Genomic DNA, 22,392 nt, shown 5'->3' with positions numbered 1-22,392 from the left:
AAATACAGAGTGTGCGCTCCAGGGAGACTGGCTGATATCATGTCATTCACCGTCAGGCAGTTTTATCTGTGTAACAAAATTATTTAATTGTACATTTAAGAAGATTACTGCCATTAATTATTGCTAATAGGCCTAAAAACTCCTTTGACATGAAACAAGTCAATATTTTGGTATAATTGTATTAACTGTATAATACTTACCAGTGGGTAGTCTTTTAGTTCATCTTTCCTACAGTGAACATGTTTCATCCCTCAGTATTGTGTTCCACAATACAGGACATGGTTGTGTTAAAATTACGGGTCTCTGCTGTGTAACGGCTATAGTGCAGTCCTCATGACATCATTTACAAACGCCTCTCCATTGTGGCATTCTCTGCAAAGGACTTCTGGTCCCAAACTCACAAACAAATACTAATAAAAGCCCTCTTACTCTATCGACTCTCCCACAGAGGAAGTTAGTCAGCTACTCGGCCAGTATTGCATACATTACAATAATATGCACATAACCAGACAGTGTGTGTTTAAATCAATGTATATACAGTGAACTGTATCAGTCCTTCTGTCTCTGCTCTGTTGTTTGTAAAAAAAAGACAAAAAAAAAACAATAGTACTATATGTGTGTGTGTGTTTGTGTGTTTATGTGTTTGTATTCCTCGTTTGTGAATGAAAGAACCCCCAGACAAGGCTTTAATAATTACGCAGGAACAGAGGGTCAAATGACACAACACGGAGTCGGTTGGTCTTGGGTTTTCTTATGAAAAAAATGGTTTTAATTTTTTGCTGAGCTTTTCCCATCCATAACAAGATGTTTATACGCGAGACATGCACACCTTCAACAATTCATTGGTCTTTGGACGACTGGTAAAAAATGCAGACTGGTCTCTCAGCAAAATAGACCATTGGGCCAATAGTTGTGGTTCTTGCTGAAATCGAGTTTTGGACGACAAATTCTGTAGAGGTTCTGACCAAAATTTATGAAGATCTGTGTTTTGTTAGAAGTGAGTGAAAAAGAGTGTATCAGCCAGAAAAATGAAAGTATACCATTACATTGACGAAAATACATTTCCAAAGCACAACTGATAAGGTTTTATTATTAAAATACAATTAAGAGTATAGTTTAAAAAAGGATGAAAAACTACTTTTAGCCATAATCGAATGTCGAGCAATAATATATGTGGTGTATTATTTTAGAATTTTGTGCATATAGGATTCAAACATCTGCATGTAAATACACCTCTTATTTATCACTTTTGTTCTGTTTGGTTTTGTGTTGATTTCTAATATGTTATTTTGTCTCCCATCTGTATATTTGACCCATTCTGTTCCCAGGTTGGAGAGCCAAGAACTTAACATGAACCCTATGCTTTCTTATTTTCTCTCTTCCTCACCACTCATCCTATTTAATATTATTGATCACATGTATAAAGGTAGCTTTGTAACTTCTGTCTGTATAGGTAAGAGGTAAAAATACTGCTACTATGGCCTACCCGGTGCAAATATTTATCTGTTTCTTCGAGGACACCATGTACGATAACTTGTTTCTAGTTGGCCTCCCTCTTTTAGGAATAGTTTGATAGGGAATAGGGCGTGCCACTCGCTTATTTTGTGTTTCCTTAAGTGTGGTGCTGGGTAAGTTAATTTTGTGACCAGAGTTTTGATTCCTTGCCAGGCCGTCCTATTAGTCTGTTCATTTTGTTGCCTATTGATGTGTTATTGATATTAGGATTCAATAAATGATAACAATAATGATTATGATAATGGTTAAATTGCCCAGCCGGTACCTGTATCAGTGTGCTAGTCTTTGGGTAAGGAGCATATTTCCTTCTCACTTAGAGCAAAGCTAGTCTGCTAATTAACAAGCTATTTAAGGTTGCTTTTCTGGTTCGGGGAAAATTGCTATATTTAAAAAAAAAGAAACTGCAGTATTGTGGGTTATTTTTCTTTTTTTTTTTCCTTTTTTGTATGAGAACCACTTACTGGGGAAGTAGGATCAGGATTTTAAGATAATTATAAGTATTTATACCTCTATTGTGGGCGTAGCTCTTCACTAGATGCGGTGAAGCGAGATGCAGAGTCTGCTGTAGCCCCCATTGAAACTGACCCACCAACAGATGTTTTTTTTTGTTGTTGTTTTTTTTACGAGTGACACCACATCGAAGTGTACATGAACGGAAACTGCGCGAAGATCAATGTGACCTTTTTTTTCTTTCCTCTCCACTCTGTAGCAATTGATCAGTTAGATTACGCTCGCAATAATTCACAATGTACCACACGGTGTGCCTCGCGGGGAACCTGACGCACACGTGGTCTGATTGTCTCTGTGGTTTTTTCAGTGTGTACTGAAGTGACAATGTATTTTTTATGGGAGGGATTAACTCTCACTCTCAAATGCTTAAAATGTCGTCCGGTTATATTCTAATGTGTTATGTATATTATTTAAACCAGGGTAAATGTTTTTCTCATGTACAATATGGGCAGAGCGCACATTTCATAGCAACCTTAGCATAAAGACAGGAGACCCGTGGCCACGTGGGCTATTTTAACGTCGGCCTATAACAGAAGAGTAAACCAACACCAACATGATAGACAAAAACGTCATTTAAAAGGTGAAAAAAATGACTATAAACTAACAGGCAGTCGACATCTGTTTCATTTACCGTTTCTGTTTTATATCACCTTTTTTTTCACTGACTACAGAATATTGACTAATGCATTGTATACCAAGTATTTGTATTTGTTTGTAAAACCGAAGCATCAAGCACACCTGCGTTTACTTTCCGGATCTGTGTTCCGCAGGAGCTCAGCGGGGTGGGAGGGGCGTGGGGGCGGAGTCTGTCCGTGCAGAAGCAGTACAAACTATGGTCTATCAAACTAGTGTATGGTCGTCACAGAATTTCTAAGTCACATGTTTGCTACTGATGTTGAAATGGGGGACAGATGATCATGTACCTTTTTATCCAGCTCTTTTAAACTCTCTTTAGCGGGTAGTCTATTCACAAATGTAGTTTTGCTCCTTCTTGTCTTATTCTTAAATATGGAAAATAAGTATTTTGATTCATTTTGTAAATACAGCTGTAAAGAAAAATAAGAAATTTAATGTTGTCTTTTAAATACTTTTCATTCTAATATGAATGTTGTTATATTGTACTTAGAAACTGTACCTTTAATATTACCTTTATTAAAAGTGCATTGGCCACATCGATTTTAGATGTGCTTTATGTGCTGTTATCCCATAATAAAATTTACTGCTTGTAATGGGCTTTTATTTTCCTGACTGTTTCTATGTTGTCTGTTTCTCTTTTAAAAAAATAAAATTCACCAAATAGCATCTGAACTTCATTAATTCATTAGCCTTCTTTGACCATCTCCCCCTTACATCCAAGTTACAGTCCTGAATTAAATTACCTATACGTTATATAAATGTTAGTCCACAACAGCGATCACGAGGATTAGGCCCTTGGTAGCCTACTTGCAAGACCTGAAGACAGTTCTCAGAGTTATTACATTATAAGTGAATCTAACCTTTTGTTAGGAAACATCCAAATGAAAACAATAGCACAATACTTTTTAATTTTGCTTATTCTCTATCTCTCACTGCATTCAGTTACTCAAATACATTGAAATACACAACGTTATAGGCTACAATGTTTAATATTAACATTGATTTAATGACTTTTCGATTTTAGAATAAAAAAATAATTAGTTAAACTTAATATAGTTAACGATTATTATCACAGGCTATGAATGATCTTTAAAGCTGTTTTGAAATGACTTGAAGAATTTAAACTCAGACTGTAAGATTGATGGGGTTTGCCAACCAGGAACTTTTATGGACTGCTGTTTCTGGGGCGTTATTATAGAGACGCACCACAACAATACCGTATGGCAGACGTCCATTCGCAACGATATCTCGATTATAATCGAGTCTAATTTGTAACAACAATGGACCTGCAATGGTGAGTTGAATCATGCCGATGTGTAAATGAGTTTGAATAGAAGTTAGAATAACGAGCCAGCTAGCTTGCATACACGCAACTCAAAACACTGTCAGAGCTCACCACCAATAGTCAGTGTAATACTGTCAGAGCTCACCACCAATAGTCAGTGTAATACTGTCAGGGCTCCCCACCAATAGTCAGTGTAATACTGTCAGAGCTATCCACCAATAGTCAGTGTAATACTGTCAGAGCTCACCACCAATAGTCAGTGTAATACTGTCAGAGCTAACCATCAATAGTCAGTGTAATACTGTCAGAGCTAACCACCAATAGCCAGTGTAGTTGCTTAGTTTCGTCTGTCTTTTCTGCAACCTTTCTGTTATAAGCCTGTCTTTGTATGACTTGCATCGTCAGGGAAGACCTTCCAGTCCCTGAGACGCCCTTCTTTACCAGAGAACTATACGAGAAGTACTCCCTCGCGCCCACTATCAAAGAACTCTGGGAGATTTCACAAAGGTACATTGCTGACACTATAGCACAACACCATGCACGACTCTCACGAGTTTACATTGTGTATCATATGTTGGACTTTCCCTTTTTGTAAAAAAAAATAACAAGCCCTATAGATAATGGAAATGCAGTAGTGCCGTGTGATGGTGGAGGGGCAGAAGTACACCGAAGCAAACCCACGGAGGATCCCCTGAACAGCCGCAACACGAATGAAGGAGACGAAGATGGGGGTCGGAGCAACTGTGACAGCGATGATCATATGTCAAAGAGCACAGACAACCCCAATGGCAACAAAAAGGCCAAACAGAAAGGCAAAAAGGTTAAGGATAATGTAGTTGAAAAAGTGGATTTCCCAGAACCTAGATTGCCTTATCCGTGCACGTCCAGTCTGACCGTTAAAGAGCAGAAGACATATCTGTACATAATGAACAGTAAAAAGCCCAGGGAACCTCCTCCGGTAAGTATTGGCTTCTGGTTTGTGTTTTTTTATTAAGTTTTTCAATTATGTTTGTCGCTGTGATGCCTAATCATTCTACTCATGCATTCTAGCAATTGAAGGAACAAGTCAACAATGAAGTGGCAGAATTCATGCACTACCTCCACAATGTGTCCAAATTGTGTCCCGACGATTACAACTACATTTCCCAAGGGGCTCTGAAATATTCAGAGGTATTGAGCCTTTAAGAGCAACAAACAGCATTCCTTTTTCAATGACCGATTTAATATCATCCCAGTTCATTTGTGCACAATGCATTTTTTTTTAAGGATTTCTTCATGGCCTGCATAGAGAATCTAGCATGGCTGCCACACCTCTACCAGATCTGTGAGATGACTAGTTTGACGGGCGGAACCTTCGATCAGGGCCTGGCTCTAACCTTTGAGAAGCAGCTCCTTATAATGGTACGGTAGCGATGTTCTTCAGTATAGCTAACTGCATGGTTTCAGATTCATTGTTGTGTTCATGTACAAGTATTTAAATTAAAACTTATTATTTTGTTCCTGCCTCACTAACTTTCTATCTGCATGTGTTTTTTTCTTCTACTTCTTCAGGGCAGTGTAGATATTGGAGACCACGATGTAGTGGCTGCTGACGCACAGCTTGCAACCGATTATCAAAGTGTTTCATCACAAAATCCCCCAGCGAAGAAAGCCAGAGACAAATGTGCTGTAAGCCTTTGCCTTGTCTTCTTTGTAATTACTCTAATGAGGTATGCCAGAAAGATGTATAGTTCTCCAGTTAAAACGGGATTCATGACCAGAGGCCTATTATTATAACATTTGCAGCTTGTGCAATTTGCGAAATTGTACACCAGGGGGTGCACAAGACATCCAATATATTTACTGAAGGTCAATATACAATGTACGTCATTTATAGTTATTTGAGTGGGGTGATTCAAAGTGCATTGAATTGTGGTCTTTGATATTTGTTGATTAATGCAACATTAAATGTATAGTGTTTAATAATGTGTAATTATTCTTCCTTTTTTCGTATATTCCGTATTGACTTTCTGAAGCCAATCAGCAGTGACGGTAATGCGGAGAAGCTAAGCGACCATTATGAGCCACATGTGTGCCTGACTCACGATGCTCTGTTGACCCTGCTGGATAACCACGGCCCGGAGTTCTCTACGCCCTGGGAACTGCCAGTGTGGGTCAAAGTTAACCCAGAAAAAGGTAAAACATTTTATTACACACTACATCTTTTTTTACAGGAAACGATCAAATTAGTGATTTTTTCAGCTAGACTTTTATAAAATGTACACTGAAACTACTACGATTACTGCCACTACTTAATACATGTCAAAGTACAAGTTCAGAGGGTATCGTTTTTCATCTAATGTCATGAGTTGAATATTTGCCGGAAAAAAAGGATCTGCCCACAATTACAAACATGTGCATAGCAGTTTGACAAATGATTTATTTGTATTTTGTAAGAAAATTGCCAAGGCTTTAAAACAAGACCATGGAATAGCTGAAACATACTTCTCCTATTTTTGTTTTATATATAATTTTGTATATAAATACTCCATGTATTACACATATTATTAATTATTATTATATCCATGTATTATTAACATGTAAACATGTAAATATTAACGTGTTGTTTTTGGAACAAATGTGTGCATGAGTAGTGTGTGGCCACATGGTGGCACTATTTCCTATACCTCGGTCTAAATCCCTGGTTTTATTTTGCCTTCTACTCAGCACCACAGAGGAAGACCGTGTACATTGACCCTCCCCTGCTGAAGACGGAGGTGACGGCCGGAGAGAGGAGTCTGGTCTTCCACGAGGAGAGTCTGAAGAGTGCCCTGAACAACCACGGCAAGAAGAAGATCGCACTGGTCATGACGGAGACCCCTGACACGGAGAAGCTGGGCCCCCCACCCGTACGTAGACACGGGTGGCCATGTGCTGAGCGATATTTAGAATGACGACTTTAATCCTGTGGTTCGTTTTGCTTGTTGTTCTCTGAATCCAGGACCCCTCCAAGAGGGGCGCGGCTGCGTCGGAGAGCAGGGGCCTGGACTTCAGCGACGTGGACGTCACCGACCTGGAGACGTTTGGAGACTCCACCGCCCAGCCGCTCAAGAGACAGAAGACCGCAGCAGTGCAGAAGGTCGCTCTGCCTGCTTGTGAGAAGGCCGCCGCGAGCTCCCAGGAGGAGGAGGAGGAGGAGGAGGAGACGGAGGAAGGGAACACGACACCAACGGACACGGAGGACGCCGTGACGGAGCACTGGCTCCCACCGCGGGCGCCGGCGGCGTACTCGGCCGACTCGGAGGACGAGGTGCTGGTCATCGACGACCCGGCGGTCCCCGCGGCCGACCTCGAAACCACGGCGACCACCAGCGGCGCGGACCTCAGCCCGGCGACGAGCACCCCGGCGCCCAAGAGGAAGCGAGGCCGACCCAAGAAGGCAGACGGGCCCAAGAAGGCAGACGGGCCCAAGACGGCGGCCGCGCCGGGGGACCAGCTGGGGGAGATCCTGCGCATGCAGAGTGCCATGCTCAAACCCAAGGCCAAGGCGCCTCCGGTTTGCCCCGGGGCCCATTGCCCCCCCCCCGCGGCGGGGACTCCGGTGCCAGGCTCCTCCCCGCCACCGCCGCCGTCTTCCGGCCACGCCCACCCGACCTCGCTGGTCAAGCCCTGTGTGACCTCGTACCTGGAGAACCAGAACCAGGATGGAGAGGGCGGCGGCGGTGGCGGCGGCGCTCCAGTGGTCCAACACGCCTCCAGTTCCACCGAGCACAAAAGTGAGTGGCCCTCGAGACGATCCCCGGCGTTCGCTTCTAGGTCAGGCCTGCGTTGGCGTGTTTCAGTTCTGCAACACGATCAAATATCATGAGCACACACTACAACACACGGTGGGCGACTCGCAACACCGTACAACTACTTCTACATTTGAGTTCAAGTTTAATCCCGACAAAAAACTTCTACACTACAAACTACGTCTATGCTTGAGGGAGCACTCCAGGTTGGCAAAGTGTCTTAACATATCAACAATACAATCCCATGAATAAAATTCACAAGGACCTTCCTATTCTATTCCCAACGAGCCCATCCCTCTCATAAAAATGACACCTGGATGCTAAATGCAGGATAGTGGGTCGGGGAGATGATGTGTCGTGTCACGATTCGGTACGTAATCCCGTACCGAAAAATTTCAGTATGAATGAGCGTATCATTACACCCTTAGTCGTGGTTCGTCCCGAAAGGCTGCTTGCTTCCAGCTGCTTGGTTCCGACCCCCTACAGACCTGTCTCCCGACCCGCTCCCACATGACATGTGTACCAATAAAGACGTGCGTGTGCGTGTGTGATCGCAGAGCTCCTCGCTGAGCATCTGCAGGAGAGCACGGAGGACGAGGGAGACTACCAGGCCCCCGAGGAGGGCAGCCTCCTCTACAAGCTGTACAGCCTGACCAACCTGCTGGTGCTGGTGCGCAGCTCCCTGGCGCTCACATACTCCAGGGCCGGCAGCAACGGCATCAACCGGGTGAGAGCCCCGCCCGCGCACACCTCGCACACCTCCCACACTCACTACTGCATCGCTCACAGCTGTGTTATGCTGGGAAGGAATAAGATATGGAATAGAAGAGGCTTGGATGTTGTACTACTAACTGCTCGTGCATTTCAGTTTTGCAGACTGCGTAAAGTGTCACTACATCCGAGTTGCTGCGCTGGCTCAGAAAGCCATGGTGGATTGCCAGCTGCAGGGTGTCTGATGCTAGCCAGACCTACCCTGGAAATCCAGAGTTCTCGCGAGAGCACAATTTGAATTTGCTCAGCAAGTCACTCTGGGAACGAGCGATATACTCACTCCCCGATGCCCCTCTCCCAGCACATTAACCAATCACATCGCTGGGCCAAAAGCGTTGCTGTTTTACCAATCGGATACGGCAAGTCTTATCTATTGGTTAGCTCTGCTGGTCTGGATACGTCACCCCTTGTATTCTTCTGATTGGTCGTAATGTTATCCAATTGCGTGCAGTGATATTTTCAAATGCATGCTTGGGGCCGCCCCTCGAGTTGGGCCATTTTTATTACACGTTGCCAGACCCTACAGCTTTCTAGATGTGGGTGTGGATTTCCAGGCAAAGCCAGACCACTATCAGGCATAGCTTTTGGCATATTTCTGGCGATATCTCTCATGAACACATGCACTTTGTCTAGTTTCCCGGTTTGAAACATTTGATAGAGATAGTAGGAGCCCGTGACTCCTGGGAGTGTAACGCTGCCCTTATCAAGTTCAAATCTCAGTCAATCCACTGCAGTGAGGCTAAGCATGCTCACAGGCCCAACATCCAAACCCCATACAGCAGTTGTAAACTGATGGCAGGGATGTCCATCAGGCTTCGTAAGCCCACGTCCCCCACAGCAGAGGTCTTATACGATGATCTCCACCGCCCTGACAGTGATCCCTGTAGCTTTGGTGCTGTCCGTGGGGACCCTTTTCCCTTTCTCATGCTTATGTGGTTTTTGCTTCCTTGGTTTCCGGTTCATTTTCCGGTTATTTTATTGTCTTTCAGGTAACCGTTACACCTCCATGTCTGCCTTTCACATGGCTGATGAGGTTTGATGTGTTCAAATTCGTAGTTGTGGTTCTCCTCTTGAAAGGTCACTGGAACATGTCTTTCAAACTGCATATCGCTGACCTTTCTGCGAGACAGCGAAACACTCCCACACTTCTTTTTCATTCGTAATCAAAGCAAACGTACGCACGGCACCCTCCTGCCTACATCATCATACCATCAGTCGCACAGGTGGTATCATAGCAGCTTACCACCTGTTGGATCTGCTCCGAAACTGCAAGTCAAGACACATAACATTGAGCCAGCTACTGATGGGACACGACAGATAAACATCGGCCAGTCCCAATGCGAATAGCGGCCGATACATTGATGCGTCCCTACAATACACCTTATGACTCTTGTTGCCAAGTAACACATATGACATTTTTAAAAGGCCCCTATTTTAGCCCCAGGTGAGAGTGTGATTGGCCAGTACAAGCCGTATCTAAATCTGTCCTGCCCTGCGACTCGGTAACATCACAAGTGGGACGGTCCACCCAGATGTGTGATGGATAAATGAGCCTGCCAGTTGCTACAGTCGGCTGGGTCGGCTGGGAGGCTGACCTCTGGAGCAGCCTTCTGGGTGGACAGCCGGTGTCACCGCGTCACAGGACCTGCTGGTGGTAACATAGTGGCACGGGTCAATATTACACCCCTTTCAGCTGCCTGGTAAACTTAGTATACCGACAACATACCAGCACATCCCTTCATAAGGCTCTTCTAGGTCGGCTTAGCAGATGAGGTAAAGTGGGTTGAATTGTAACCGGAAGGTTGCTGGTTCGATCCCCGGCTCGTCCTAGTTGAGTGTTGAGGTGACCCTGAGCAAAACACCTCACCCTAACTGTTCCAGACGATCTGGCTGTCGCCTTGCATGGTGGACTCCGCCGTAGGTGTGTGAACGTGTGTTTGAATTAGACCTGGGCGATATGGCTGAAAGACGTATCACGATATAACTTGATCGATATCGATAACTATTGATCATTTTAATGACCTAAAAAGACTAGGAATTACCATGCTGGATTCAAACACTTCTGTTTAACACTTAACATGACCTTCCACTGTTCTTCATTGATAAATACTCCAATGTCGAAACAACAATGAAAAACACTCCAATATTGTAAATAAGTATGGAGCCGTGTTTGTGTAACAAACCCAGCTGCTAGATTCAGTGGTTCAGTCTCTTATCGATTATATATTGAACATGTTTTATATTGATATTGATCAAAAGTCTATCACGATACGATCATTTATTGTTTTATTGCCCAGGCCTAGTTTGAACGGTTGTAAGTCCCTTTGGACGAAAGCGTCTGCTAAACGCCCTTAATGTGAATGTCTTCTCCTCCCCGGTCGGCAGTACGTCCCCGTCCACGTGCTGCCCAAGCTGGAGCACCAGCTGACCTACGGCGTGGAGCGGCTCAGCAGCAGCCAGGCCTGTCAGCTGTGGGCCCACCGACTGCTCCACTCCTCCACCGTCTCCTACGTTGGTAAACACCCCCCCCCACATCTACTCATTCATCACGCTGCCTTTTGTATTGATGGTGATAATGATGACTAGGTAGTGACAGGGCGTCTGAGTCAGGGAGGCCTGAGGCTTTAAAGGCCGTCATTGGAGTTGATGATTGATCTACTTTGTTTAAGAATGCTTGATTCCGATTGGCTGGGAGGAGGGCATTAACCCGGGCAGGTTGCCCGCTGACTTGTCGCCGCTTGTGTTTTTTTTTTTCTATCACAGAAATTTCAAACGCGAGGTCCATTGTAAAAATAAACCTTGTTTAAAAAAGTTTCTAAAATGTGTCGGAAATCTATCAGAGGGTCAGTCGATACATAGTTTCGCAAGCGAGATACAATGTAGCAACTACGTTATTAAACTAGTGATCAGATGCAGCCTTGTGTGGTTGCCATAGAAACTAATTAGCTACAGCTGAGCTAACGTTATTCACCGTAGTTCTAAAGGGGACTACTTTTTGAGGGAGATGAACTCAAACAGATTTAATAAGCACGCAATACGAATAAGAAAAAGCATAATTATTCAAGTATTTTTATTATGTTGGCAAGCAAGAAGTAGAATAAACTGGATAATCACCTCAAGGCAGGGCAATAAACAGTTTGATATGCCCGGCTCGTGGACGGCTTACCGCCCGAGACGAAGTGGAGGGCGGTAACCTTCCACGAGCCGGGCATATCAAACTGTTTATCGCCCTGCCTCTCGGTGATTATCCCTTACTTGACTCATGGTACAACAAACCCACCATTCTGGATTCCCTGTCTGTGCCTCGCCTACTCAAAGTGGGACTATTCCGTAAAAAAAAAAAAAAAAAGTTTCAAAATAGTATAGATGTATATCAAACAAAAACTGTAGTTCACTTGTTAGAATAGTTGTGAGTGGGTTTTGTAGTGATTTTCATTAAAGTTTAGGGAAAATCTGAGTGAGCCGAAAACATCCTCCCACAGGTCACTGGAGCGCAGGCAACATGACTCATGGCTCTGCTTCGCTGTTTGGTGGTCGAGTTTGCGATGTTGCCATGGCTACGGCCATTTTCGGTTTGTGGGGGGAGGGACACGTAGGATATGGTGCACAGATCTCGGGCTGAGTATTGTTTGAAGGTTTGTTTTGGGCATAACTTCAGCAGCTCTGCCTTTCTCTGTCCCCCCCCCCTCGCCCCCCACTATGTTTATAAAACAAGTATTTATGCTCACCGTGGAATGTTAACCTGGTGTTGTCATAGCTACTGTCTGCTGTGCGTAAACGCCCTCCTGGGGACTCAGGTAGTGGGGCGTAGGACCCACTGCTCAGCAGAGGAGATGGCTCCTATGCGCTCCGGTGGAGTCGGAGTTCCAACTCAACCCCCTGTTTACATAAGACCTCATCAGATATAATGATGCCTTGTGGATCTGCTGCTACGCCCACGCCAAACTCACTCCAAAGACATTTGTGTGGGTTGTTAGTTATATATATATAGTTAAATACACGATAAGGGCGTTTGCGTATCAAAATAATTCAATCAACCGTTGGATTTGAACCGAGTGATTGGGAGTGTTGACACTGAGTGTTACACAATAGCACAGGGATGGGTGAGCTTGACTTAATCATGTAACGGTTGCAACAGGACCGGCGGATCCACGACTTCCTCTGCACAGGTCACATGGTGTGCCATGGTTATTTCAAGGCGTCTCATGTGACGGGCTGGCTGCTGAAGCCTTGAATACGACGTGAGCGATGCTTCTGCTGCTAGCGCCAAGCTAACGAGCAGACCTGATTGTACACCCACACTCAGACAAACCAGCCCGGGCTAATCACTTTAGAGGAGGCGAACGCTGCTGTTCAAAAGCAAATGAAGGTCTTTATGTAAGAGAGTGGAGCACCCCCTTGATATTTTGCTCAATGTGCCTCGCTCTCTTTCTGTCTCTGTCTCTCTCTCTTTGCCTCTTTCTTTCTGTCTCTTGTCTCTTTCTCTGTCTCTCATTTTGTATCGCTTTGTCTGTCTATTTCTGTCTGTCTCTCTTTCTCTGTATCTGTATCTCTCTCTGTCTCTCTTTGTCTCTCTCTTTGTGTCTCTGTGTCTCTTTCTGTCTCTGTCTCTCTGTATCTCTGTCTCCCTCCGTCTGTCTCTCTGATCGCCCTCTCTCTCTCTCTCTCTAGCGCACATCAGCGCGCACACGTCCAAAGTGGCCCTGCTCAGGATGCTGTCAGAGGACTGGAAGCAGAAGCTCTCATGTGATTTTAGGTAAGTATCCCTTTAAGCCCGCTGTTAGCAGGCTCTTAACGCCTCCACGCCAAGGAGGAGCACAGTGAATGTGTGCCGGGTGGTCGTCGTCATCACAAGCCGTCAACAAGTCCCTGGCAACAATTTGCGTCGGCGTGTGAATAAATGTCTGATGTGGATCAGATGGCCTTCAGCAGCGCCCCTGACCTGACATTAACCTCTCCCTTTCAACAGGCCCTCCAAGTCCCTGAACATCCTGCATCACATGCTGAAGAAACTCACGGGGTAAGGGCCCGGCTCCCACGCTGTAGCGGACACTACCAACGTCCGACGCTCACTGTCACAATCTGGTTGGACTGTGATGCTACAGATGAGATATATAGATAGATAGATAGATAGATAGATAGATAGATAGATAGATAGATAGATCTATATAAAGAGATATAGATTTATATATATATATATATATATATATATATATATATATATATATATGGAGATAGAGATGGATATACATAGATAGATAGATATATAGAGGTGTGTGTGTGTGTATAAATATAGATGCAGTATATGGAGATGGACATAGATATATAGAGGTGTGTGTGTGTAGATATAGATATCAGTATGGATTTATATCTATATAGATAGATAGATAGCTATGGGGATGGATTATATTAAATATATATACATATATTGGTGTGTTTGGTTGGAGGCTACTTAAACCATCCACCAACCACACACACTCCACAATATTATAAAACGTTATTTTATCACAGTCTCAGGCGACTGAGACGACCCACATCCAGAAGCTAAACTATGCTGCTTGCCCGTCTTGTTTGTCTTGGGCCACGTTACACAATGGGCCTTCAGACTGGTCCCGACTGCTTTGTGAACGTCACACTAGGCTGCATTCCTCCCTCCGTACCTCTCACCATTCCAGAGGCTGGAAGGAAGCAGCCAGCTCAGTACTGTAGCCCTCTGCAGTGTGGCTTTACTCCATCTCTACTGGACCGAGCCGGAGCTTGTTGACGTGTCCCCCCCCCCCCCCCCCCCCCCCCTTCACTCACGCAGGCTGGAGGAGGGCCGCTACCTGATCCGACACAAGGCCGGGGAGCCGTTCGTCACCCTCTTCAAAGCGGGGCCCAGCGAGAAGGTGACGCGGGGCACGTACGACCTGCAGCAGGTCCACGGCGCCCCGCCCCGGCCCAGCCCGGGCCCCGCTCCCTGGCTGCCCGTGGACCCCGGCGTGGTGCTGCCCTTCCACAGGAGCCACTGGCGCGTGCCCTGCACCTTCCCCCCCAGAGACATCCCCACGGTAACCACCCACCCACACCCCTCTCCTCTTCTGTTGTAGTGGTTGAAGGGCTTTGTGGTCAGAGGAGCACGGGCCTGGTGCTGCAATAGCATCGTAAAGAATGATGCTACTGTGACCACTAAGTACATGTCCATTCTCAATGATAGTGACAGCTCACACACACACACACACTCTTTCTCACGCTCGCTCGCTCTCTCTCACACTCACTCACTCACTCACTCACTCACTCACTCACTCACTCATTCTCTCACTCTCTCACGCCCCACGCCGTTGTTTTTTTTCGGTCACGCCCAGCTCACAATACAAACAATTATTATTCTTTAAATTGCTACTTCCTGACTTACCTCCATAACAATGCAAAACATTCTTTGGAGTGCTCTCTTAAATCACTCACCTAGAAGGATGTAAAATACCTCAACTGTAACACCTCTCTAATGGACGTTTGTCAGCAGCCATTGAGTAACATCCTCTCCCGATCTATTGTAGCAGCCCAGGAAGGGGAGCAGCGGGCCGGGCCAGTCCACCGCCAGCAGAACCAAGGCCCAACTCAGCGCCGCAGCCAACAAGAACAAGAAGAAGAGACTCAAAAAGAGGATCGCCAAAGCGAAAAACAGGGGGGCCGCGCCCCTCCCACCGCCAACACACAGCACGTGAACTCACGCGTGTTGCTTCCTATTTATAGATCGTTTTCTCTATTTTTGTTACTGAAAAATGTTGATTAATAAATAAGTTTTGTTCAGTGAAAGTCTGAAAAAGTCTGCATTGATTTGTTCATTTGGTAGACTGAAAAGTAAAGATTTGTTCCACTACACGTTGCGGAACATGTCTAAGCGTGCTAAACAAACTCGCTCTCTGCCTATTGCTAAAACTCAGTTAGGGGAACTTTTGTCTCCGTGTCTCCATGCCACTAGCTCACTTGCTAGCTCTGGATCTCTTTGTCTGTTTTTCTATTCATTCAGTTGAAATCCAGCATAGTGCATTAATCACAGTGATTCAGCGGCGGTGGTGGAGGCGGGGGCATTAGTCTTCCTGGTCGGCCAGGCCGGGCTGGTGGAGCAGGGAGGGGTCTCAGCCATGCCTGACACATGGAAGCACTGTAGTGGGCGGTGGCCGGGCAGAGCGGAGGAGGAGACACTGGAAGCCACACCTCAGTCTGCCGAGTGTGCACCCCTGATGGTATTTAACCACCACACCCAGTTCACTGAGGAACCAGGACTGTACAGCTGCTTCACCTCTCTAGTCGGTCAAAACACAGGTAAGCTCTCCATTCATGATAACCTGCGCTATGCATGGCAGCTCAAACAGGTTTAAATAGTTCACATGACAGCTGGATGGCGTGTGTCTGTTGCATGTTTGAGAGACTGTTGGTTGTATCTTACTGTTTAAATGACAGTTGGTTACAACCCATGTTAGTGGAGCTGACCCCAGACTGTGTTGTATTTTACAGTTGGAATGACAGTTGGGTCAAATGTTTAGTGAGGTGACCCCAGCCTGTGATGTATCTTAGTGTTGAAGTCACAGTTGGGTACGTCAAATGGTAAATGACCCCGCACCCCTGTATTATCTTCAAGGTCCTGCTCTGGTACTTTTAGAAGGCTGTCTAATACAGTTTTCTAGAACTGCAGACAACTTCACTAAATCCCTTGGCTTCTCCTTCTGCTCCTTCTGGGCGTTTCCAGAGGAACCCCCGTGCGTGGGAGACTGATGATATCATCTGGGGGCCTTTAGTGTTCCCAGGGATGGCCTCTGATCCCTCCAGCTCAGGAACACTAAATAGTCTGACGTGTCGATTGACTATTCTGTTGTAATCTCACCGCTGGGTTCCTGCAAGTGGAGCAGTCAAAGAAAGTAGTCCTTGTGATGGCAGCAGCCTCATGACTCACTCTCTCCCTGCCTGAACTCGCGGTTAACTTCATTTATTTTTCCAAGTGCTTCAGGGGCTCTGAGGCAAAGTGACATGTTCAGCACAACCGGGAAAGCTCAGCTGGAACAGTTCTATATTGAATATAGATGTAACTTTATGGGCTGTATGTGATGAATCACCAAAACAAGTTCGGAGTTCATAACTGCATTTTTTCTCCTCAACTCTTTTTTTTTCTCTCCAGGAGCATCAACATGGCGATGGTATCAGAGTTTCTGGGTCAACTGTCCCTGAACGCAGCGGTAATGGCACATACAAACGCACTAGCCTGTATATATCTGTCTCCACAACAATGAAACCTAAAAACAACACTGTATTGTGGTTCGGCTTCAACCACACACTCACTCACAGCACCGTTTTAAACCCTGTTATTATTTTATTACGAGGACATGCTCTGTCTCCCTGCAGACCGTGGACCCCACCTACCCTGCCGTGGTCCCCTTCAAGGACTTTGACCCGGGCACGGACGCAGCCCGGATAGAGACCGCCATCAAGACCAAGGGTAAGGGGTCTCGGCTGGGGGGGATATGCATTTAGTTCCGGTACGTTTGGATTTTCAAAGCCTTGGATCGTTGCAATACTAGGAATATCTCAAAGGCCAGACCCACTCCATCACGACTGCTGTGAGCTGGGCACTAATGAATGCCAAGTTTTTGTCTACCTACATTCTTGTGTTACCTTGTTATCACAAGACAGAACCACTGTTAGTGCCAATGCTATGCTGACATAACAGTGCTGTTATGTCAGAGCCATTCAACTTGATTGACCTTGTCAACCCTGTTCTTTATGAGTCTAATTAACATGTCTTTCATCATGGAAACGATTGATCATCTCAGAGCCTCTTATCTTTTCTAATGACTTCTCCTCTTCTTGCCACTAAAGGAGTGGATGAGAGCACCATCATTGACGTTCTGACCAAGAGAACCTACTCCCAGAGAAGAGAGATTGCCTTTGCCTACGAGAAGAGAGCCAAGAAGGTAGAGCACACCACGGACTACGCCTTGGACATGCCATTTCACATCTATTTCTGCAGTCCTTAATCACATTGGGCTCTCAAAGGGCTGCTCAGGCCCTCTTATGTTATGACACTCCCCTTACCCTAGCAACCACTAAGAGCAAGGGAAAACTCCCTTAATTATGAAGGAGGAAGCCTTAAGAAGTTACGCAAAAAGGAGAACCCCTCCTTCTAGATTAGGAATGCAATGTGTGCCATAACGGACACACGAAACGGTAGCATTAACCTTGACACTAACCCTTTCCCAAGAAGTGATAATGATAATGTCTGGCGTCGATGCAGCGTTGTTAAGAAAAACACTCATATACAAATGACCTCATGGGTGTCTGTTGTTTCTATTTTAAGGACATGATCACAGCGCTGAAAGCTGCTCTTTCTGGCTCTCTGGAGTCGGTGATCCTGGGTCTGATGAAGAGCACAGCGCAGTACGACGCCAGCGTGATCAAAGGCTCCATCAAGGTAAACGCACACTCGGTGTTGCACTGCCCTCTAGTGGTTAGGGAGGCATTTAACATTTTGACAGTTTGGGATTCGATCATCTCGGCTCCAGCATTCCTGCTATGTTGTAGCAGAATTTCTGGGGAGGGAAACCAGAAACTACAAGGCAAGGGGCGGGTCTCTGGCTCTTTGGAGCACAAAAGGCAACAACCAGGCGGTCTGTCCTCCACACTCTGTGATCCTCCTAATGCTTCTGGGCTCCACTCACTCCTCTAATGGCGTGTTTAATCAGTCCTACTTCAACGTCTTTCCATGTTTTATTTTTCTTAGGGTTAAAACAAGGGCCTTGTTTGTACGGTTTCGTTGAAAGATATGGAAATCATATCTTCTAGTTTCTCTATCCTTAAACATGAAAGAACACAGTATCCTACAGAGTTTCACATATGTTATGTTAAAGAATGACTTGTCCTATGTGAACATTAATAAAGTATTAATGTAAAATATGTGGTTGTTTTTTTCAGGGCTTAGGAACGGACGAGGAGACTCTCATTGAGATAGTGTGTTCCCGTAGCAACGCAGAGATGGTGGAGATCAAGAGAGTGTACAAGGAGTGTAAGTACTGCCACCGTCCTTCAGATTGGGATCCAAACAAACAAAATGATTTGCTGTGCAAAGACACTTAACACACAGTCAGATCCCATATCACAGTTCAACTCTTGTTTTCCTTCTGAATGTGATTATTTCCTCCCACACACACGTTAACACCGTGTGAACGCTGCTCTGTGCAGTGTTCAAGAAGGAGCTGGAGAAGGACGTGGCCGGGGACACGTCTGGAAACTTCGCCAAGCTGCTCCTGGCCCTGGTGCAGGTGAGGAGGGGCCCTCTTGGTGGGGCCCCTGGTTAGGACCTGACGGCCCCCAGTCTGCCTGTGAGGCAGCTAACCGGACGTTCCCGTCTCTCTCTTGTGCTTGTGAGCAGGGCCAGCGGGCGAACGCGTCCAGCGTCGTGGACTACCAGAAGATAGACGACGACGCCAGGGTGAGCTCGGCTGGATCTGAAAATCGAAACACCTGAAATGAATACGCTTTGAGAAACGTTTGAAGCGTCCCACCATTCTCCACCTCACATTTTAGTCTGGACTTATTTTTTATGTGCTCCAGAATTGTCCGTATTGATGTCTATGTGACGAAATGAGTCTGTAAAGCGGTCCTTTTTTATTAATCTCAATGAAACGGTGTGCAGGCTCTTTACGAAGCCGGGGTGAAAAGGAAAGGAACAGATGTAGCTTCCTGGATATCCATCCTCTCTGACAGGAGTGTGCCCCATCTACAGAGAGGTATGCTACTCCTCTTCCCTTGTGTTTGTCTCCTGTCCGTATGTCTGACCTGAACGACACTTCAATTGAATTATATGATGCAAAAGCTGTTTCCTTAGGAAAAGTCTGCGGTAAAATGAATGGATCACCATTGCTCGGTGTTAATGTGTTTATGTATGTGTGTGTGTCTGTTTGTGTGTGTTTCAGTGTTCCAGAAGTACAAGAGCTACAGCCCCTACGACATGCAGGAGAGCATCCGCAAGGAGGTCAAAGGTGACCTGGAGAAGTCCTTCCTCACACTAGGTATGCCAACCTCGAACTACCGCACCTGCCAAAACGTGTTCTGAAATATCTCAAGGGATCATAATTGGGCTTTTTTGCTGGAAGTCTTGTGCTTGTTTTCAGCGTCGAACCACAACAACGTCTTTGTGTAACTGTTGTCCGCTGTCTCTATTGTAGTGGACTGCCTGGAAAACAAGCAGCTGTACTTTGCCAGCAGACTCAACGACGCCATGAAGGTAGATACTGTTCTCCCCGCTCGCTCTCTGCAAGGCTTCATTTAAGACCCACACTTTTTGGGAAGGGATTATATATGAATCTAAAAACGAGATAAAGCTTACGTTCCTGCAGGAACTAAACGGGAAGTGCTATCTTTGTCCGATGTAAGCTCCGTACTCTTCTGACCCCGCCCTCCCCCTCCCCCCCCCCCCCCCCCCTCAGAGTAAGGGTGCGAAGGAGAAGGTTCTGACCCGGATCATGGTGTCGCGCTGTGAGGTGGACCTCAAGAAGATCCGTGGGGAATATAAGGCCCAATACGGAGAGTCTCTGCACAAGACCATTTTCGTGAGTATGAACAACAATCCGGGTAGTGTTTCCAGAACGCCATAGACCACGCGCATTGAGTCCATTCTTTTTATGGTTTGGTTTTGATTGTTCTCCTTTTGTGGTCTGTGCAGGAACACACCAAGGGGGACTACCAGAGGGCCCTGCTCAGCCTGTGTGGAGGAGATGATTAGAAGACTCACTTCTCAACCTAGATCACTCATATCATACTGGAAGAAATTAATGCATTTTTTCTCATCAAAGTGAACATTACAAGTGACACTTTTACATTCCAAGTTGCAGTAAGAGATGTGTCGCCATGTTTTTTCAAGATGAAGAATGCAGCTTATATTTGAAGTCGACCTATTGAAATATTGCTATTTTCCTGACAGTATTGCTATTTTCCATGGTCCATGTCCTGTCCGTTTACAATGCTCGCAGACAGCCACTAGAGGGCGCTACAGGTGTTCGGTAGGTCGCTGTAGCGCGTCTGTTCTTCATCCTGCTTCATGCTGTGAGCGCTAGTCCGCTACTCTCTTAATTTCTAATAAAAAAAAATGAAATACGAATTTAAGAGTCAGGTTGTCATTAAATTTATTAATTAGCTAGCTGCATTTTTATATATATATTTTATATATATTTTTTGGAAATATAACAAATTCAACAATCTTAAATCGGCTACAGCCTATTAATTCGATGAATGCATTAGCATTGCTTACATTTTTGAGAGTATTATGTGTTCTTTATAACAACAGCCCTATAGGTCTTATGGTGCATAAAAATTATCTTTATAATCCTAACCATTAGGCCTGTCTTTCTCAGTTCTTCAGGTGCGAGGTGGTATGATGATTTAATCATTAGTGTGTTTTTCTGTGTTTGTTTGGTGCTAATATTTTAATTTAAAAAATATATTTTACCTTCGGCAAAGATGATTTGCATACGAGGCTACTAAACAAGCGTATATGTGTAGTGTGTTTCTGCTGTTTAGTTTACAGTCTCTCAGGGTGAAACAGATCCGCCAGTGTTGACAAGGCATTCCTACTCATAAGCAGAACCAGGCCCCCAGAAGACAAGCAGGACCCTCTGAACCAGCCGGGGAGGAATCTGATACCTACCGGCGGAGGAGGAGCAGGGAAGGCATCAAATAAATGATCAAATAACGCCGTCACACCTCGATCATCCGCGTGACAGAAAGATAACACAATTATAACCAATCAACTCAAAAAACAGCTAAACTCCTTTCATATTTTGACACGCTGTTGGATTTATAACACTTTGTAATAATATTGATGACAAAATGAGCCTTTTGTGATGGTCCGTGTTTATCGCCAATAAAAGAAAGATCATCCCTTAGACGCTCGGGCTGTACATCACCCGGCAGAGTGAGAGATTTACCACTGGATCGGATGACAGATTAACGCTTGCCGTCATAAAGACGAGAGCACTGCCATATCATTTATTTTTTATGTGGATGTACAACATGCTGTTATGTTCAACACCCGCCTATGGGACCCCCACCACCAGATCCGAGGGGATCTCTCTCCTCAATTGAAACAGTCTAATTTACTGTCCCAAACGTCGGCAGTTAATCATCCAGAGGACCTTAACCCCCATGAATGTCAAACACAGAGCATGCTGGGAAGGAAATGGGGGGCCTGCTATTACCATAACAACTGGAGTCAAATGGGAAACACTCGAGTTCCTAAAAGGTGCATTTTCCAATGTGATTACTTTACAATAGGCCTACCCCAGTTTTAGAAATAAACAATGTCAAAAAAGAAAACTAGTGCAGATCAAAACAAGAAGAATCCCATAGATAATCTTGCAGTCGTGCATTGATCACTTCCTAGTGTCTGGCAGTCGTGGTGTTGAGAAAGCGCGCGTCGTGCCAGCCGTGGTTCCCGTTGTATCTGCCGGGAGGGGCAGCAGGGCAGCAGCCGAGCGGGGGAGCCCAGGACGGGGCTCGGGGCTCGGGGCGACCGCTGCCATTAAAGTTTCACAGTACAGCTGTGCTGCTGCTGCTGCTGCTGTGGGCCCGCCAACCACACCAACTGTAGATCGGGAAGGCTTTAGTTTGTGCTTCTCATTAATTCATAGCATTGAACAAAACATCCAACTTTGAGAATCGACTTCTCTTCTTCTCAAATCATTTTTTTTTTAAATTGCGTCACTCTCATCTGCACCCAGACTAAACACTCAAGAGACCAAAGGGTGTTTAATTCTAAAGTTGTAAGTCCACATTTAATTGTGTGTGTGTGTGTGTGTGTGTGTGTGTGTGTGCGTGTGTGTGTGTGTGTGCGTGCGTGCGTGTGTGTGCGCAACGCGCATGCACATGTGTGCGCTT

General features: G+C 45.4%; 2 protein-coding genes across 3 annotated transcripts; both read left to right on the top strand.

Moving 5' to 3' along the window:
• Positions 1-3,857: 3,857 nt before the first annotated feature.
• On the top strand, positions 3,858-15,286 carry ice2 (interactor of little elongator complex ELL subunit 2). 2 transcript variants are annotated; one of them, XM_084477195.1, is made up of 15 exons: positions 3,858-3,955; positions 4,352-4,453; positions 4,556-4,904; positions 4,997-5,116; positions 5,213-5,347; positions 5,498-5,614; positions 5,962-6,121; positions 6,653-6,834; positions 6,927-7,701; positions 8,274-8,443; positions 10,873-11,002; positions 13,159-13,243; positions 13,457-13,507; positions 14,294-14,537; positions 15,027-15,286. In XM_084477195.1, the coding sequence occupies exons 1-15, from the start codon at positions 3,942-3,944 to the stop codon at positions 15,189-15,191; spliced, it is 2,799 nt and encodes a 932-aa protein (XP_084333321.1). In that variant the 5' UTR covers positions 3,858-3,941; the 3' UTR covers positions 15,192-15,286. The 2 variants fall into 2 exon arrangements, with proteins under 2 accessions (XP_084333321.1, XP_084333320.1); XM_084477194.1 differs by having other exon boundaries at positions 15,024-15,286.
• Positions 15,287-15,510: 224 nt separating this feature from the next.
• LOC311357296 (annexin A2-like) lies at positions 15,511-20,611 on the top strand. Its single transcript, XM_084477196.1, is given in 14 exon segments — positions 15,511-15,780; positions 15,783-15,792; positions 16,643-16,700; positions 16,867-16,960; positions 17,341-17,435; positions 17,819-17,932; positions 18,433-18,523; positions 18,700-18,779; positions 18,890-18,949; positions 19,154-19,247; positions 19,434-19,529; positions 19,686-19,744; positions 19,947-20,069; positions 20,183-20,611. Coding segments are annotated over 14 exon segments (1,203 nt in total). The 5' UTR covers positions 15,511-15,611; the 3' UTR covers positions 20,243-20,611.
• The last annotated feature ends 1,781 nt before the right edge of the window (positions 20,612-22,392 follow it).

Source organism: Micromesistius poutassou (genome assembly GCF_964030765.1).
Source record: "Micromesistius poutassou genome assembly, chromosome: 13".
Taxonomy (NCBI): domain Eukaryota; kingdom Metazoa; phylum Chordata; class Actinopteri; order Gadiformes; family Gadidae; genus Micromesistius; species Micromesistius poutassou.
Note: the sequence above shows the minus strand (reverse complement) of the source record. Positions and strands in the feature narration are given on the sequence as shown.

What these genes read in the sequence shown, in the direction of transcription:
- ice2 (XM_084477194.1), top strand. An exon ending in AGCCCAGGGAACCTCCTCCG is followed by an intron (nt 4,905 to 4,996) that starts GTAAGTATTGGC and finishes CATGCATTCTAG; the next exon opens with CAATTGAAGGAACAAGTCAA. An exon ending in CAAAGTTAACCCAGAAAAAG is followed by an intron (nt 6,122 to 6,652) that starts GTAAAACATTTT and finishes CCTTCTACTCAG; the next exon opens with CACCACAGAGGAAGACCGTG.